The sequence below is a fragment of the Pongo abelii genome, chromosome 20 (genome assembly GCF_028885655.2).
Source record: "Pongo abelii isolate AG06213 chromosome 20, NHGRI_mPonAbe1-v2.0_pri, whole genome shotgun sequence".
Lineage (NCBI taxonomy): Eukaryota > Metazoa > Chordata > Mammalia > Primates > Hominidae > Pongo > Pongo abelii.
In genome coordinates this window covers 51,717,734-51,736,794 of record NC_072005.2, presented here as the reverse complement: position 1 = coordinate 51,736,794, position 19,061 = coordinate 51,717,734, and the positions used below count along the sequence as shown (strand labels likewise).

General features: G+C 53.9%; 1 protein-coding gene across 2 annotated transcripts; it reads right to left on the bottom strand.

The window, feature by feature from the left end:
* Window positions 1-3,445: 3,445 nt before the first annotated feature.
* GIPR (gastric inhibitory polypeptide receptor) lies at window positions 3,446-17,889 on the bottom strand. 2 transcript variants are annotated; one of them, XM_024237383.3, is made up of 13 exons: window positions 17,615-17,889; window positions 16,454-16,553; window positions 15,841-15,948; window positions 14,297-14,400; window positions 13,075-13,178; window positions 12,424-12,568; window positions 10,145-10,304; window positions 9,870-9,930; window positions 9,476-9,545; window positions 9,261-9,349; window positions 9,029-9,167; window positions 5,634-5,675; window positions 3,446-5,550 (listed from the first exon to the last, which is right to left on the bottom strand). In XM_024237383.3, exons 1-13 carry the CDS (start codon window positions 17,684-17,686, stop codon window positions 5,344-5,346), a joined length of 1,401 nt encoding a protein of 466 aa, XP_024093151.2. In that variant the 5' UTR covers window positions 17,687-17,889; the 3' UTR covers window positions 3,446-5,343. The 2 variants fall into 2 exon arrangements, with proteins under 2 accessions (XP_024093151.2, XP_063575655.1); XM_063719585.1 differs by lacking the exon at window positions 15,841-15,948.
* Window positions 17,890-19,061: the final 1,172 nt, after the last annotated feature.

The following is a 19,061-nucleotide window of genomic DNA, read 5'->3' as shown; positions in this document are numbered from 1 at the left end:
ACCTCTTATAATGAATTGGCCTTGCTTGACCAAAATATCTTTTGGGGCCAGGCATGGTGGCTCATGCCTGTAATCCCAGTACTTTGGGAGGTGGAGGCGGGCAGATCACCTGAGGTCAGGAATTCGAGACCAGCCTGGCCAACATGGTGAAATGCTTTCTTTACTAAAAATACAAAAATTGGCCAGGCGTGGTGTCTCACGCCTGTAATCCCAGCACTTTGGGAGGCCAAGGCGGGTGGATCACCTGAGGTCAGGAGTTTGAGATCAGCCTGGCCAACATGGTGAAACCCCGTCTCTAACTAAAAATACAAAAATTAGCAGGGCATGGTGGCAGGTGCCTGTAATCCCAGCTACTCAGGAGGCTGGGGCAGGAGAATTGCTTGAACCCCGGAGATGGAGGTTGCAGTGAGCTGAGATGGCCCCACTATACTGTAGCCTGGGTGACAAAGTGAGACTCCATCTCAAAAATTGTATATGTATATCTTTCAGCCTTTCTTTACATTTGTTCCTTCAGCAAACATCCCCCAAATGCCCCCTCTGTGTCCAGCCCTGTGTTGCAATGCAGGGGCACCAGGTACCCAAGAGCCTCTGATCTGCCCTCAAAGACAAGAGGATTAGACAGGTGATTAAAGCAGTCAGTACCACCAGCACAGTGGCTGAGGTGAGAGCATTGCTTAAGCCCAGAAGTTTGTGACTAGCCTGGGAGAATGGTTGTGAGGTTTATAGACAGTGTGATACTATCTCTAAACTAAATAGATAAGAAACAGAAAAAAGGGCCGGGTATGGTGGCTCACACCTGTAATCCCAGCACTTTGGGAGGCCGAGGCAGGTGGATCACCTGAGCTCAGGAGTTTGAGACCAACCTGGCCAACATGGTGAAACCCTGTCTCTACTAAAAATACAAAATTAGCCAGGCATGGTGGTGCACGCCTGTGGTCCCAGCTACTTGGGAGGCTGAAGCAGGAGAATAGCTTGAACCAAGAGATGGATGTTGCACTGAGCTGAGATCACGCCACTGCACTCCAGCCTGGGCAACAGATTCTAAGACTACCTCTCAAAAAAAAAAAAAAAGAAAGAAAAGAAAAGAAAGCAGTCAGTAGCTAAATACTACTGCTAGTGATCCTGGCTAACACTTGCTGAGCTGTTTAGGTGCCAGGCCAGGCTCACCGCTTTTCAAACATCCTCCCAACAGCTCTGGCACGGGCCTGTTAATTTATTATCCCCCTTTTCCAGAAGAAGGAACAGACACAGAGAGGCAATGTCACTTTCCGGGGACAACCAGCCAGGAAGTGGTGGTGCTGTGATTTAAACTCACCTCCAGAGCCTGTGGCTTCACCCCTGAGCTCTGCTGCCCCTCAAATTCAACTGTATTACCCTTGAGAGGAATTCTCTGACAAATATGGGGAGATAGATAGAGGTGGGAAAGGGAGGCGGTATATATTAGGGGGGGATTAAGGAAATTCCCTGTGTTGCTCTGACACACACATCGTGTGCTCCCCATATCTTTGTTTTTTTTTTTTTTTTTTTTTTTGAGACAGGGTCTCATTCTGTCTGCCAAGCTGGAGTGCAGCAGCACCGTCATGGCTCACTGTAGCCTTGACTGCCCAGGCTCAAGTGATCCTCCTGCTGGCTTTTTGTAGAGATGGGATTTCACTATGTTACCCAGGCTGATCTTGAACTCCTGGGTTCAAGTGATCCTCCTGCTGGCTTTTTGTAGAGATGGGATTTCACTATGTTACCCAGGCTGATCTTGAACTCCTGGGCTCAAGTGATCCTCCTGCCTCGGCCTCCCAAAATGCTGGAATTACAGGTGTGAGCCACTGTGCTGGGCCCTCCCCCCTTATCTTTGTCTCTGCTTATGTCTGTGTCCTCTGGATATAGGCAAACACCTGAAAGGTGCAAGAGTTTGCAGGTCTGAAGTCAGTGCACACTCAGTGAGATGTGTGTCCTGCTCTGAGCTGTGAAAGGCACAGCCTGGGGCCGGGCGTGGTGCCTCACGCCCTGTAATCCCAACACTTTGGGAGGCCAAGACAGGCAGATCACAAGATCAAGAGATCAAGACCATCCTGGCCAACATGGTGAAACCCTGTCTCTACTAAAAATACAAAAATTAGCTGGGTGTGGTGGTGCACGCCTGTAGTCCCAGCTACTCGGAAGGCTGAGGCAGGAGAATTACTTGAACCTGGGAGGTGAAGGTTGCAATGAGCCGAGATCACACCACTGCACTCCAGCCTGGCAACAGAGTGAGACTCCGTCTCAAAAAAAAAAAACAACAAAAAAAGAAAGGCACAGCCTGAGATACACTGTGAGCATTGTGGCAGAGCTGGGACCCTGCAGCAGAGAGAGGCCTGATACACAGAAGGCAATGGGTTATGGGATTATAAAGGCGTGCATTTACTACATCTAATTGGAAACAACCATCTGTGGGGTGGATACTAGAGCTTTTTTTTTTTTTTTTTTTTTTTTTTTTTTTTTTTTTTTGAGACAGAATCTCACCCTGTTGTCCACAGGCTGGAGTGCAGTGGCACCATCTCCGCTCACTGCAACCTCCACCTCGCGGGTTCAAACAATTCTTCCTCAGCCTCCCAAATAGCTGGGATTACAGGCGCCCGCCACCACGCCCAGCTAATTTTTGTATTTTTAGTAGAGACAGGATTTCACCATGTTGGCCAGGCTAGTCTCAAACTCCTGACCTTGTGATCCACCCGCCTCAGCCTCCCAAAGTGCTGGGATTACAGGCGTGAGCCACCACGCCCAGCCTAAGCGATCCTATTTTATAGATGAGATCGTTGAAGCCAAGAGAGGGTAAGCAACTTGCTCAGGGTCACCCAGTTAGGAAACAATGGTACTATTTCCAAACCCGGGGAGCCGGGTCCTCCAGAAAAAGTCTTAACTCTTGGGTAGCAAGATGGAGCTGCAGTGTCCTAATCTATAAAGTTGGGACAAGGGGCATGCGACAGGAGGTCACCCGGGGTTTGGTTCTGATACAGGAAGCAACACAGCCCTGGAGTCACAGTCTGGGTTCCATTCCTGCCTGCTTTCTCGGGTGTGGTGTTGACCTGTACTTACTGGGAAATGGAAATCAGTTTCCCCACCTTGCGGGTTGGCACCCAAGATTCCAGTCCTGGCCGCTCTGCTTAGCTTGTCTGAATTTCCTTCCTCATCTCCTGCCCCACATGCTTTCCATTGCGTCGACCTCCAGAGGGTGAAATAAAAGTAGAGGTGGCAGGAATAGCCCTGGGCAAACTGGCCCAGCATCGCCCACACACCAGCACCAGGCATGGTCCTAAGCGTCACTCATGGGCGTGTCAGGCGACCCTAGGATGCAGGTAACATCCGTTCATATACGTCACAGATCACATGTAACATGGCCACTTGGGGACTCTCTTAAGGAGGGACAGTGGCAGCAGGTGTCCCGTTTCCTTGTAGCAACACATGGATAAATTTGAGTAAAGCCACCGCGGGCCCCCACTCCACCAGGCAGCCTGCCTTGGTCATTTCCCTTTGTGACACTGCCAAGAAGATGCTTCTACCCAAGAAAGAAAAAAAGCAACTGTTTCTTATACTTTATTTACAAGGGCCCTGCCCTAAGGCCCCCACCCCACGAGAACCCACAAGGCAGGGCGTAGGGGAATTGGGCAGCAGGGCCGCAAGCTTGAAAAGGCTGAGTTCAGCTTTGGGGCGCATCGGTCCAGGGAGCCACAGACCCCAGGGAAAATGCTCGACAACACCCATACAGTAACTAAGTGTGCATATGTGTAGGGGGAGGATTTAGGGGTGAGGGTCTTGTGGGTGTATGTACAGGTGGTCCAGCCACAATGAGACTGTCAGCATGCCCCCTCATTCTCCCAGGTCCCAGGGGCCACCCATTTAAGGACAGTGGGGATATGCGTCCTCACTCCACAGCCAGCAGTGGCCCTGGCTGCTCTGGATATAAAGTTTCAGCTGCGAGGCCTGCCTTGCCTCACCTGTGCTTCGGTCCACACCAAATCACCCCCTCGGGACCCAGTGCCTCTCACATTACTATCTCCAGCTCGCCCCTCTCCTGAGAGCTCCAGACCCTTACACTCAGTGTCCTGTCATGTCCTACAAACACTGCCAGCCTAACCTTTCCAAAGAGCACGCATGGTTCTCCCCCTGCCCGAACCCAATCTCTCTTTCGTCTCTCCACCATCCAAAACCAAGGAGTCCTCTCTGCTGCTGTGTCCTCATGTGCTCCTTCATGAAATCCTCTCACCTCCACCTTTTAAACAGCTTCAGATCTGACTGCTTCATACCCCTCAGTGGCCTCCATCCTGCTCCAGCCACCGTCACTTCCCACTTGCAGTCCCCTCCTTTCTGGGCTCCAGCTTCCACCCTGCCCCTGATAATCTGTCCTCCTACAGGGCAGACAAGAAGGATCTGTTTAAAACATTAGCCCCTTTGGGCCAGGCATGGTGGCTCATGCCTGTAATCCCAGCACTTTGGGAGGCTGAGGTGGGTGGATCACTTGAGGTCAGGAGTTCGAGACCAGCCTGGCCAACATGGGGAAACCCCATCTTTACTGAAAATATAGAAATTAGCCGGGTGTGGTGGCTGTGCCTGTGATCCCAGCTACCCGGGAGGCTTGAACTCGGGAGGTAGAGGCTGCAGTGAGCTGAAATTGCACCACTGCACTCCAGCCTGGGCGACAGAGTTGAGACTCCGTTTCAAAAAAAAAAAAAAAAGGCAAGGCGCGGTGGCTCACGCCTGTAATCCCAGCACTTTGGGAGACCCGTGGTGGGAGGATTGCTTGAGCCCAGGAGTTCAAGACCAACCTGGGTAACAACAGTGACATCCTGTCTCATTTTTTAAAAAAATAAAATATTACCCCCAAGAGACACTCCTAAGAATCTCCAATGCACCTGAAATGAAATACCAACTTGGGTGCCCCTGCCTACTTCTCTCTGTCTCCCCACCTGTTGGCTCTGATTTAATTCTACTCCAGCCAAGGCTGAGCACCTTCCTGCCCAAGGGCCTTTGCCTATGCTATCGCATCCGCCTAGAATCCTGTTCTCCAGCTCGCCCCAAAGTGATCTCTTTCACCTCTTTCGGGGATGGCTTAAGTGTTACCTCCTTGGAGACACCTCCCAGACCACCCTAGGCCCCCTTCTCGCTTCCCTTCATAACCATTCCATAGCGTGTGTGGAACTTGATGTTTTGTGTTCACGGTCTGTTTTCCCCACTCAGTTGTCATCTCCAGAAGGGCAGGAACCTTTTTTCTGTTTCCTTCACCATTTCCCCAGCGTCCTCCATACTGGGCCTGGCACGCAGTTGGCACTCAATAAATCCATGCTAACTGAACAGACACGGGGATCCCGCCCCCTAGCAGTAACTTTCCAAATCCCGGCTGGCCTCATTCCCAGGCCCTGGGAGGGTCCCCGAGGACAAGCCGCGGCTGGTGGGGACCTCGCCGGGGCCGGAGCCGGAGGACAGGGCCCGGAAGGCGCGCTCCGGGAGCTGGCGTTGCTCCTCGCCCAGGCTGCGGCGCAGGCGGCAGTGGTGCCAGCCACGGCGGATCTCCGACTGCACCTGCGACACGATGGCGCTCAGAGGCGGCGCCGTACCCCGCGCTGCCGCCAGAGGGCGGGGGCGGCGGCCGGGGCTCTTCCTACCTCCTTGTTGATGAAGCAGTAGAGGACGCTGACCAGGAAGCCCTGCCCAGAGGAGGTACGGAGGTTACATCGCTGGTAGGGGCAGGACTGTAACCGCCTCCGCGCCTCCCTCCCCGTTTTTTTTTTTTTTTTTTAAGGGTCGGAATATTGCTCTTGTTGCCCAGGCGGGAGTGCAGTGGCACGATCTCGGCAAACGGCAACCTCTACCTCCCGGGTTCAAGTGATTATCCTGCTTCAGCCTCCTGAGTAGCTGGGATTACAGGCGCCCTCCACCACGCCCAGCTAATTTTTGTATTTTTAGTAGAGACGGGGTTTCATCCTGTTGTCCAGGCTGGTCTCGAACTCCTGACCTCTGGTGATCCACCCATCTCAGCCTCTCAAAGTGCTGGGATTACAGGCATGAGCCACTGCGCCTGGCCTTTGTAACTGTTCTCTTAATAAGCTCCAGCCCTTGCCAGGCCCTGAAGCACCTCAGCTACTGCCACCGTGGTCCTAAACTATTAGGGTCATCTTTTCACTGGTTCCTGGCTTCCCCCACACCAACCCCACTGCTTGCCCCAGGTTAGCTGAGCACTGCTGGCTGGGGGTTAAGAACTGCGGACTCTGGAGGTGGGCTCCCTGGACTCAAAAACCACCTTTCCACTTTCTTTCCCATTTGGGCAAGCTGCTTAACCGCACTGTGCCTCAGTTTCTTCATCTGGAAAATGGAGCAGTAATATAGTAGTAGTTGTGAGAATTTAGGATGATTGTGTTGCTGTTTTTTTTTTTTTTTTTTTTTTTTTTGGAGACAGGGAGACAGAGTCTTGCTCTGTCGCCCAGGCTGGAGTGCAGTGGCGCGATCTCAGCTCACTGCAAACTCGGCCTCCCAGGTTCAAGCGATTCTCCTGAATCAGCCTCCCAAGTACCTGGGATTACAGGCATGCGCCACCACGCCTAGCTAATTTTTTGTATTTTTAGTAGAGACAGAATTTTTGCCATGTTGCCCAGGCTGTCTCAAACTCCTGAGCTCAGGCAATACGCCCGCCTCGGCCTCCCAAAGTGCTAGGATTACAGGCGTGAGCCAACGCACCCAGCCTGTTTTTGTTTTCTGAGACAGGGTCTGGCTCTGTCACCCAGGCTGGAGTGCAGTGGAGTGATGATGGCTCACTTCAACCTCAACTCCTGAGCTAGAGGGATCCTCCCACTTCAGCCTCCAGAGTGGCTAAGACTACAGGCATGCACCACCACACCAAGTTAATTTTTTTTTTTTTTTTGAGACAGGGTCTTGTTCTGTTTCTCAGGCTGGAGTGCAGTGGCACAATCTCAGCTCAGTGCAACCTCTGCCTCCCGGGTTCAAGCGATGTTCCTGACTCAGCCTCTTGAATAGCTGGGATTACAGGTACATGCCACCTAGCCTGGCTAATTTTTGTGTTTTAAGTAGAGACAGGGTTTCTCCATGTTGATCACGCTGGACTGGCCTCCTTGGCCTCCAAAGTGCTGAGATTACAGACATGAGGCACCGCGCCCGGCAGCTAATTTTTTATTTTTGGTAGAGATGGGGATCTCGGCCGGGCGCGGTGGCTCACACCTGTAATCCCAGCACTTTGGGAGGCTGAAGCGGGCGGATGACCTGAGGTCAGGAGTTCGAGACCAGTCTGGCCAACATGGTGAAACCTCATCTCTACTAAAAATACAAAACTTAGCCAAGCGTGGTGGTGGGCACCTGTAATCCCAGCTACTTGGGAGGCTGAGGCAAAGAGAATCGCTCGAATCTGGGAAGTGGAGGTTTCAGTGAGCTGAGATGGCACCATTGCACTGCAGCCTGGGCAACAAGAGTGAAACTCCATCTCAAAAAAAAAAAAAAAAAATTGGTCAGTTGTGATGGCTTGCTCCTGTGCTCCCAGCTACTTAGGAGGCTGAAGCAGGAGGATTGCTTTGGACCAGGAGTCCAAGGCTGCAGTGAGCTAGGATCACACCCCTGCACTGGATCCAGCCTGGACAACAGAGGGAGACCTCATCTCTAAAAAAATAAAAATAAATAAAACAGTAACCCCATCCCTCAGTGGACACTTGTCATCTCCTTTCTTGCTTTATTCTCCCTCTAGGCACATCTCACCATCTGACATTCTATATGCTTTCCTTTTTTTTGAGACATGATCTCCCTCTGTGGCCAGGCTGGAGTGCAGTGGTGTAATCTCGGCTCACTGCAACCTCTATCTCCCGGGTTCAAGCGATTCTCCCACCTCAGCCTCCTGAGTAGCTGGGATTACAGGTGGCCACCACCACATCCAGCTAATTTTTCTATTTTTTAAGTAGAGACAGGGTTTCACCATATTGGTCAGGCTGGTCTTGAACTCTTGACCTCAGGTGATCCGCCTGCCTCGGCCTCCCAAAATGCTGGGATTACAGGTGTGAGCCACTGTGCCCAACTGTATGCCTTACTTCTATAGTGTGTTTAGTGTGTCTTTCCCACTGGAGGGTAGGGACCATTTGGTTCTTGGTTGTATCCCTGTGATAAGCCTGGAGGAGTGCTTAGCATATATACATGCTCAGTAATTTTTTGCTGAATTTAATGAATGAACAGCCTTGTCCACTGAGACTGGTATTTTCCCCACTTTAGAGATAAGAAAACAGGCCGAATGAGGTGAAGCAGGTTGGGGACTCAGGTAAACCAAGCAAGTGTAGGGTAGGCCTTCAATTTTGGAATGAATCTTCCCTTAGATTCTGCACGTTGGCACCTCACTTACCTCTCCCTACCCTCAACCCTAAGGTGAAGGCCACACAGCTGGCAAACAGCTAGAAAGTGACAAAACCTGAATTTGGCCCCAGCTGTGTCCAGCTTCGAAGCCCTCACTCTTCACTAGCAGGCAGCACTGCTGGGGCCGCCAATCTCCTGTCCCGGTCCCTGCTGCTCCCCGCAGCCCAGGACAGTCCTAGTTCAGTATTTTGTATTGAATGAAGGAACGGGCTGGGCGCCATGGCTCACGCCTGTAATCCCAGCACTTTGGGAGGCCGAGGCGGGTGGACTACCCGAGGTTAGGAGTTGGAGACCAGCCTGGCCAACATGGTGAAACCCCGTCTCTACTAAAAATACAAAATTAGCCAGGTGTTGTCGCACATTCCTGTAATCCCAGCTACTCTGGAGGCTGAGGCAGGAGAATCGCTTGAACCCCGGAGTCAGAGGCGGCAATGAACTGAGATGGCGCCACTGTACTCCAGCCTGGGCGACAGGGCGAGAATCCGTCCCCCCCCCAAAAAAAAAAAAAAAAAAAAGAATGAATTAATTAATGAACGAACTAAATCCCATCTTCACACCCCATTCAGTGGCTGCAACAGAGAACGACTGTTGCTTTCGTGCCCCTCTGGGGAGGAGGCCCTGGGTGGAAGGATAGAGCCCCTGCACCCTGCCTGAGCACCTGGAAGGAGCTGAGGAAGATCTCAAAGCCGAGCTTGGCGAAGCGCAGGGTGCCCCGGGCCTGTTCCTCTGTCACGGGAGCAAACACCACCTCGTGGACACCCAGCAGGGGCACCAGCGTCAGCGTGGAGCGAGCCAGCCTGGGGAGAGAGGGCGGCAGCAGTGATGCCGCACCCCTGGTTCCCCATCTCGCACCCGGCCCCTTCCCCTCGGTCCCCAACGCATGCCCTCACCTCAGCCGGTAATCCCGGCAGCGCATTTGCCGTGTCCTCAGCTTGGACAGGAGAATGCCAAGAATGCGGATAAAAATGAGGAAATTAATCTGTGGGGAGAGATAAGGGCTGAGCCAGCCGCAATCCCATTCTGAAGGGGCAGGAGGAGGTGGCACCCCACTTCCCAGAATGGGAAATCCCTGAGGGCGGCCTGGTGGAGGCGGGACCGATCCTACCAAGATGGTTATGAGGATGGGGGTCCGTATAATCCACCAAATGGCCTTGACTTCGTTGCGCTCCCAGCACCTGGGGAAGGCGGAGTAGAGCTAAGAGATAGAAAAACTAGACTCACCGATCACCAAGCTCATTTGCTCTCTAGGCCCCGCCCACCGCACTTGAGGCCACGCACATTCTCTAAGGTCCCGCCCATTACGATCCAGGCCCCACCCCCTCCCCTTGCCGATTGCCCTGGAACACAAGCTTTCCTAACTCCCCATTACTTTGGATCCCGCCCACGTATCCCCAACACTGAATAGCCTTCCGACCCTGCCCACGTTTCCATCACAACCCGCCACAGTCCCTCAAAGCCCCGCCCACCTCCCACGCCCCGCCCCAGACCCTGCAACTCACTGCGTGTTCTCGTACAGGTACCTGACGATCACCCAGGGAATGACGAAAAGCGCGGGGGCCCCTGTGCAGACCCCGACCCCGCCCCCCCACCCCGCCGCAGCTGTCAGCGCGCTCACGGGCCCCGCCAGGCCCAAGACCCGCGGAATTCCTCTGTCGGGGTTGGGGAGGCAGAAGCCTAGAGACGGGAGGAGACCCGCAGAGGCCAACCAGCAGGGCAGTTGGGGGAGCCGAGGAGAGGCGCGCTGGGTTGGGCGGAAGACGGGATCGGAGCTCACCCCAGCCGAGGAGCAGGTAGTAGCGGAAGTGGCCCTCCTCGGAGCCTCCCACGAGCACCAGGAGACTATGCAGGTAGACGCCCTCCACCAGCAGCCACGTGTAGTTGGCACCCACGCAGTACTGGGTCACGATCTGGGCCGTGCGGCAGGCAGCGAGGGCCTAGGGAGGGGCCAGAGCGGTAGAGGGGTAGTCAGCGCTGCCCGGGTGTCTCCCAGCCTCCCCCAACTTTGATCGCCCTTCCACCCCGTCTCTTGCCATCAAAGGTTCTTCCACTCTGTGTCCCCAGTGAATGGTATCTGTGATTGGTTTTTCTCACCCTATTCCCTTTCCCTGTATGGACTCTCCCACTCTGAACCCCTTAACAATTGGTATCTGGTTGGGCGCGGTGGCTCATGCCTGTAATCCCCGCACTTTAGGAGGCCGAGGTGGGCGGATCACCTGAAGTCAGGAGTTGGTGACCAGCCTGGCCAACATGGTGAAACCCCGTCTCTGCTAAAAATACAAAAATTAGCCAGGCGTGGTGGCGGGCGCCTGTAATCCCAGCTACTTGGGAAGCTGAGGCAGGAGAATGGCTTGAACCCAGGAGGCGGAGGTTGCGGTGAGCCGAGATTGCGCCACTGCACTCCAGCCTGGGCGACAGAGGGAGACTCCGTCTCAAAAAAAAAGAAGCAGCTTCTTTTTTGAGACTCCGTCTCAAAAAAACAAAACAAACAAAAAACAAAAACAAAACAAAAAATAATTGGTATCTTCCATCATTGCCATCAGTTCCCCCTAGATCCCCAAAATGTGACCTCTGTCACTGGTCACCCCAGCTCCTTCTAAGAACTGAACTCTCCTGCCAGTACCCACATTATGGACTCTCCTGCCCTATGGCGTCCTCCTTTTTTTTTTTTTTTTTTTAGATGGAGTCTTGCTGTGTTGCCCAGGCTGGAGTGCAATGGCACAATCTCGGCTCACTGCAATCTCTGCCTCCCGGGTTCAAGTGATTCTCCTGCCTCAGCCTCCCGAGTAGCTGGGACTACAGGCATGTGCCCCACGCCCAGCTAATTTTTGTATTTTTAGTAGAGACGGGGTTTCACTATGTTGGTCAGGCTGGTCTCGAACTCCTGACCTTGTGTCCTGCCTGCCTCGTCCTCCCAAAGTGCTTGAATTACAGGCATGAGCCACCATGCCCAGCCCCTCTTATTTTATTTTATTTTATTTTATTTTACTTTATTTTTTGAGACAGGGTCTCAATCTTTCGCCGGATTGCACTGGCACTATCACAGCATCACAGCTCACTGCAGCCTCGACCTCCTGGACTCAAGTGATCCTACCATCTCAGCCTCCCAAGTAGCTGGGAGTACAGCCGAGGGCCGCCATGCCCGGCTAATTTTTGTATGTGTTTGTAGAGATGGGGTTTTGCTATGTTACCCAGGCTGGTCTTGAACTCCTGAGCAAAAAGCGACCTGCCCACCTCAGCCTCCCAAAGTGCTGAGATTACAGGCATGAGCCACTGCCGGGCCACGCTATGGCTTTTTTTTTTTTTTTGCGATGGAGTCTTGCTCTGTCACCCAGGCTGGAGTGCAGTGGCACAATGTCAGCTCACTGCAACCTCCTGCTCCTGGGTTCAAGCGGTTCTTTTGCCTCAGCCTCCGGAGTAGCTGAGACTACAGGCAAGCGCCACCACGCCCAGCTAATTTTTGTATTTTTAGTAGAGACAGGGTTTCACCATATTGGCCAGGCTGATCTTGAACTCCTGACCTCATGATCTGCCCATCTTGGCCTCCCAAAGTGCTGGGATTACAGATGTGAGCCACTGTGCCTGGGCGCGTGTGGCTTCTTAACAATTGGTATGGTCCAACTTTCAACCAGATAGTTCTTACCACGTCTGCTCCCAGACTCTAGTCTCTCCCATCCTGTCTCCTAGTAACGAACTGGCACCTACCACATCCCTGCCCCCACTTACTTTCTCGTATCCTGCCATGCCTCGCCTCCAGCAGGTGGATTCTCTCATTGGTGAAAAAGTTCAATGATGGGTGAGATAATGAGGGAGAGGAATGGAAAATTCCAGTATGGGAGTGATAGGCTGGGAGAGTTCAATGATGGCAGAGGCCGAGCTGGGAGGTTCCCTCTCCAAATGTGTCTTGATCCCCCACCCCAAGACACATTTGGAGAGGGACCCTCCCAACTCAGATAAACTGTGGAGAGTGTAGGAGATAGGAAATGGACTGAGAACTTCCTGGTCCCACCAGAGAAGCAAGATTCCCATTTGGAGGAACAGAAGGAGGATGCCCACCTGGTTCCACAGCGCAGGGGCCTGGTCCCCAAGGTAGGGGCCAGGTCGAGGTAGTAGACGGTCTCGGCTGAGAATGGCCGTGGCTCGCAGCATGAAAGACGTGAACAGGTTGATGTGGATATAGTTTCTAGTGCAATGTAGTCGCCTAGGGGAATTTGGAAGGCAGTTTGGGGGCCCCTGGAGAGCTGTCCTCAGCCACACAGAGCTCTATTTTTTTTTTTAAACAGGGTCTCACTCTGTCACCCAGGCTAGAATGCAGTGGCACAATCAGGGCTCACTGCAGCCTCAACCTCCTGAACTCAAGCAGTCCTCCTGTCTCAGCGCCCCCCTATAGCTGGTACCACAGGTGCATCACCAGCATGCCTAGCTAATTTTTTATTTGTCGTAGAGACAAGGTTTCACTATGTTGCCCAGCCTGATCTCAAACTCCTGGGCTCCAGCGATCCTCCTGCCTTGGCATCCCAAACAGCTGGGATTACAGGCATCAGCCACCGCTCCCGGCCACACAGAGGTCCTTTAACCACCCCCACTGCTCCCCATAGAACCACCAGTGCATGGTTGGACCTGGTGGAAACAGACCACCCCATCTTACTGGACAAACTGAGGCCGAGCTCACATCTCTGCCGCCACCACTCAGGGTTAAGGTCCCACCTGAACAAACTCAAGATGAGCAGGGCTAGCAGCAGTGTGGCGAGAGACAAGGAGTAGCCGACAGTGTACATGACCTGCAACCGCTCCAAGATGAGCCTTTGGTCCTGGTCGGGGCAAGAAGGGGAAGGGAACAAGGCTTGGCTGGAAGCCCCAGGCCCAGAGACAGACTGGAAGGACCTCTGCTCTTTGTTTCTGCCCAAATACCCTATTTTATCTTGGGGAACTTCTTACCCTTATTTGAGAAGGGCCGACTCCACCCTTCAGCTCCAGGCCATGAGGCATGTGACCAGCCAACCAGAGATTTTTTTTTTTTGAGACACGGTCTTGCTTTGTTGCCCAGGCTGGAGTACTCTGGCAGGATCATGGTTCCCTGCAGCCTCGCCCCCCAGGGCTCAAGCGATCCTCCCGCCCCAGCCTCCAGAGTAGCTGGGACTACAGGTGCGTGCCACCATGCCCAGCTAATTTTTGTATTTTTAGTAGAGACGGGGTTTCACCATGTTGACCAGAATGGTCTCCATCTCTTGACCTCGTGATCCGCCCGCCTTAGCCTCCCAAAGTGCTGGGATTACAGGCATGAGCCACCACTCCTGGCCAAATTTTTATATTTTTTGTAGAGATGGAGTTTCACTATGTTACCCAGGCTGGTCTCAAAATCCTGCGTTCAAGCAATCATCTTCTCAAAGTGTTGGAATTATAGGCATGAGCCATTGAGCTCGGCCCAACCAGAGCATTCTTTTTTTTTTTTTTTTTTTTTTTTGAGATGGAGTCTTGCTCTGTCACCCAGGCTGGAGGGCAGTGGCATGATCTTGGCTCACTGCAACCTCTGCCTCCTGGGTTCAAGCAATTCTCATGTCTCAGGCCCCTGAGTAGCTGGGACTACAGGTGCACACCACCATGCCCGTCTAATTTTTGTATTTTTAGTAGAGACGGGGTTTTGACATGTTGGCCAGGCTGGTCTCAAACTCCTGACCTCAAGTGATCCACCCTCCTTGGCCTCCCAAAGTGCTGGGATTACAAGCGTGAGCCACAGCACCTGGCCATCTTATTCTTTTCCATCACAGAAGGCAGTACATCTTTCTCTCTTTGAAGCAAGTCTGAGTTGAGTTTCTCTCACTTACAACCCAGAGGTCTGAACAGTCCAAGGGGTTTCAGGCCCTGCCTGAATCTACTGCCTTTCCATCTCTCCCTGGACTCCTAACCCGAAGCCCTCACCTCTTCTTACCAGAAAGGCCTCATTCTTCTCTGGGTTCTCACATTGTGTATGGTCTCTCCAAAGTCCCCATTGGCCATCACTGCCACACTGGCGGAGGACAAAACCTGCAGCCACTGTGGGGAAAGAAGAGAGGCAATTAAGGCACACAGAGAAAGAGGTAAATACAGAAAGACAAACTGTGAGACAATAACAGAGAGGGAGAGAGCCAAAGTGGTGATGATGATGATGATGATGATGATGATGATAAACCCTTATATGGCACATTATTTGTATTAATTTAATATTCATACAAGCCCATGGAATTGGTAATATCTTTAACCTAGTTCTACATATGGGAAAATTGAGATACAAAATGTTAAGGCCGGGCGCGGTGGCTCACACCTGTAATCCCAGCACTTTGGGAGGCCAAGACAGGTGGATCACGAGGTCAAGAGATCGAGACCATCCTGGCCAATATGGTGAAACCCTGTCTCTACTAAAAATACAAAAATTAGCTGGGTGTGGTGGCGTGCGCCTGTAGTCCCAGCTACTCGGGAGGCTGAGGCAGGAGAATCGCTTGAACCCGGGAGGTGAGGTTACAGTGAGCCGAGATCACACCACTGCATTCCAGCCTTGCAACAAAGCGAGACTCCGTCTCAACAACAACAAAAACAACAACAGTTAAATAGGCCTGTAATCCCAGTGCTTTGGGAGGCTGAGGTGAGAGGATCCCTTGAGGCCAGGAGTTTAAGACCAGCCTGGGTAACATGGCAAGACTCCATCACTGCCAATTTTTTTTTTTTAAATTAGCTGGGTGTGTTAGCGTGTGCCTGTAGTCCCTGCTATTTGGGAAGCTGAGGCAGGAGGATCGCTTGAACCCAGGCGTTCCCAGGCTGCAGTGAACTATGATGCTGCCACAAAAGAAAAAAAATAGGTTAAATAAGTAAAGTGTCTGAGGCGACATAGCTAGTTAGGTTAAGATGCCCAGAGACTGACAGATTCAGGAAAAGGAGACAAAATAAGAATCCTGTGGTGGCCGGGCACGGCGGCTCATGCCTGTAATCCCAGAACTTTGGGAAGCCAAGGCCGGCGGATCACTTGCGGTTAGGAGTTCGAGACCAGCCTGGCCAACATGGTGAAACCCTGTCTCTACTAAAAATACAAAAAAAAAAAAAAAAAAAAAAAAAAAAAAAAAAAAAAAAAGCCGGGTATGGTGGCGCGCGACTGTAATCCCGGCTTCTCGGGAGGCTGAGGCTGGAGAATCGCTTGAACCCGGGAGGTGGAAGTTGCAGTGAGCCGAGTTCATCCCACTGCACTCCAGCCTGGGCGATAGAGCGAGACTCCGTCTCCAAATAAATAAACAGAAAGAGATACGGAGACAGAGAAGCTGCGTTATGTGAGATAGGCAGGGTTGGACAGACAGGAGAAACCCAGCCTGCCGGAAAGGAGTAGGGGGCAAAGAGGAGCAGGAGAGGGGTGCAGGTGAGCTGTGGGACTCGGATGTAGGTGTCTGGGGGCAAAGGTTAGCAGTTGTTTGTGTCTGGGGACGGCTCCAGGCCCAGGGAGCACCTCACCGTGGTGGTGCCAGGGCAGGTACCAGGGGCAGGACGCACGGGCAGTGGCGTTGGGTGCAGCATAGTCCCAGCAGACGTACATATCGAAGGACCCGTTACAGGCGAGGCCTGGGGGTGGGCACGGGGGCCAGGTGCCCAGTGGACCTACTGCGCAGTGGGCCAGTGCTTCTCCGCCGGCCACATCAAGCCCGGCTCTAGCCCCGCCCACTCGGAGGGCGTTCCGTCCCGGCTCGGCCACAAGCTCCTCCCACCAGCCTCAAAGCTCCGCCCCTCCTCCCGGCCCCACTCTGGGCTCCTCCCACCAAACAAGTCCCCGCCCCAGATCGTCCCACCCGGAGGGGCCCTTCCGAGTCTCCATCCCAAACCCCGCCCCCTTCAAGGTTTATTTCTGTGCAGGCCCCGCCCAAGGCTCCTCCCATTTCAAGCTTCTTCCCAGGCCTCCCCCAGGAACCGTGGTCCCGCCCCAGTTCCCACCACGCTCAGGTCAGTCCCCGGGCCTCTCCAGCCCACAGCGCCCCGAGATTTCTTCCCCACCCGTCAGCCCAAGGCCCACCCCAAGCCCACCCCTCTCAGCCTCAGGTCCTCCCCGCGTCCCCAGCCCTCCTGGTCACACCTGAAGGCGGTTCCGCGGCTGCCAAGGTCTCCTGGCACTCCCTGCGGTACCGTTCCCAGCGCTGGTACAGCTCCCCCGCCGTCTGCCCCTCAGAGCCTGTCTAGGAAAAGAAAGAAGGGAGGACCCCCCCCCCAAAACCGACCCCCGCTCCCAGGCTGCTAGGTCCATGTGGCCCAGAAGCGCCCCAGAGAGACTTCGAGGGTCTGTTGCGTGTTGTTCGGGAGTCTTGGGTGGCTTGGAAACCAGTTCCAAGTCTTGGGGTGGGGTGCCTGGAAGCCACCCACTGGAGTTGCTATGGGAGACTGAAAACCTTCAAGAAAATTGGGGAGGGGGTGGCTGGAAATTATCAGGAGGACTTGTTGGGGGAAGAAAAGGGAGTGGAAACAATCAAAACTCGAATCTGGGCCCGGGCACGGTGGCTCACGCCTGTAATCCCAGCACTTTGGGAGGCCGAAGCGGGTGGATCACTTGAGGCCAGGAGTTCGAGACCAGCCTGACCAACATGGTGAAATCCCCGTCTCTACTAAAAATCCAAAAATTAGCCAGGCGTGGTGGAGTGCGCCTGTAGTCCCAGCTACTCGAGAGGCTAAGGCGGGAGAATCGCTTGAACCCGGGAGATGGAGGTTGTAGTGAGCCTAGATCATGCCACTGCATCCCAGCCTGGGTGACAGAGTGAGACTCCGTCTCAAAACAAACAAACAAACAAACAAAACACCACCCAACAACTTGAATCTGGGCAAGCAGGACAGTCTTGAAACTCTTTGCGCTGAGGGAAGCCTTTTTTTTTTTTTTTTTTTTTTTTCCTGAGACAGAGTCTCACTCTGTCACCCAAGTTAGAGTGCGGTGGCACGATCCCGGCTCATGGCAACCTCTGCCTCCTGGGCTCAAGCGATTCTCCTGCCTCCGCCTTCCGAGTAGCTGGGATTACAGGCGGCCGCCACCACGCCCGGCTAATTTTTGTATTTTTTTTAGTAGAGAGGGAGTTTCACCATGTTGGCCAGGCTGGTCTCGAACTCCTGACCTCAGGTGATTCACCCGCCTCGGCCTCCCAAAGTGCTGGGATTACAGGCGTGAGCGACAGCGCCCTGATGACGGAAACCCTAAAACCGTCCCCATACCTCCCTCCAAGCCTGGAGCTCCTCTGGCTCCTCGCGTCCTCACCTCCGCCCTCCGGAGCAGCAGCCCCCACAGTGAGAGCCGCAGCAGCTGCTGCAGGATCGGAGAGGTAGTCATCGTGAGGGCGGCGAAGGGTCTGGTTCGTGCAGGGGCGATCAGGCCTGGAGGGTCCCAGGGCAAGGTCAGCACCTCTGCCCTCCTACTCCAACCCCAGCGTCACCCCGCCTCAGGGATTCACACACAGGGGCAGACGGCGGGGGAGCCGTACACACGCGGGACTCCGAGGCAGCGCACCCGCTCCCGCAACTCCCGGGCGTGATGATCTGGGGGAAGGGAGAGGCACGCGGAGTGGGTGGAACTCCGGTGGTGGGCGGGGCCCCTTAAGTGATTCCCCGGCCGCCCCTGACTGTTGCTGGGGCAGCAAAGGTGGAAGGGGGGTGTTTGCTGAGCGGGCGGTTGCCCTAGAGCTACGCTGGGCGGAAGTGTCAGTGTCACCGCGAGTCTGGACCTACAGACTCCTGGGAACCCGGGGACTGCCTTGGAGAAGAGGGAGTAGAAACCGTCAGCCTAGACCCCTTTTCTATGGGGAACTGAAAAACTTGAAGGTTTTCAGTACCCCCTAGTGGGGTACTTGAAACGCCCATCTGAGTTCCCACAGCCTGGTGGAGAACTTGAAACGCCCATCGGAGCTCCCACTCTCCAAGCCCAAGGGTTTTCTAGCACAGATAGGAACCTGACCTTACAAAACTTTCTCCGCTGGGGGTAGATAAAGCCCAGAGTAAGTGGAACAACCCTTTCCCAGCATCCAAATACTTAGGGACTAGAGAAGCGACAGATCCGGGGTTAGATGTGTAGATGCCTGGAAATCGGTCTAACTCCCAACACCCACTCACCCGCGCCCCCGCGGCTCCACGTAGAGAAAGAGGAAAGCAGAGAGGATCTCAGGTCGAGCCTCAGAAGGACAGACAACGGCGTCACAGACACAAGAGACAGAAATGTAAAGACTGGGAGGCGCAGAGACGGAGGGACAGAATGAGACCCCCAGCCAGAGACCAGAGAAAAACAAACAGAAAGAGACACAAATGTGGGCTAGGAGACAAAGAGGAGGCAGAGACGTGGAGGGAGACAGAGCAGGGGAAAGAGAAGTTATCTAGCAGCTAACCAGAGATGGAAACACACAGACAGAGACATCAAGAGACAGAGATGAGCAGAGACGGTGGCGGGCACAGAGACAGAGAGACAAAGGCAGGGCAGAGAAGCAGAGAGGGAGAGTGCCAGAGACTTGAGGGGTCAAGGGGGGCAAGGAGAATGGGTTGGGATTGGGGAGCCCTCACCTGTCCCCAGTCCTGCTCCTGGTCACTTGCTCCTGCAGCCCCTGCCACCGCTGCCTCCACTGCCTTGTCTCGGCTCTGGGAGAGGTGACAGGCGCTGGCAGCCCGGGGTGGTGGGAGGGGGCGGGGCCAAGGCGGGACAGGGAACGGAAGCGGGGAGC

Bases quoted from the DNA above. Each gene is read 5' to 3' on its own strand.
- GIPR (XM_024237383.3), bottom strand. From the start codon at position 17,686: ATGACTACCTCTCCGATCCTGCAGCAGCTGCTGCGGCTCTCACTGTGG. The intron at 14,401-15,840 runs GTGAGGTGCTCC...CTTTCCCCACAG, and splicing joins CCTGCCCTGGCACCACCACG to TGGCTGCAGGTTTTGTCCTC. The intron at 9,546-9,869 runs GTGAGTTGCAGG...CGCCTTCCCCAG, and splicing joins TACCTGTACGAGAACACGCA to GTGCTGGGAGCGCAACGAAG.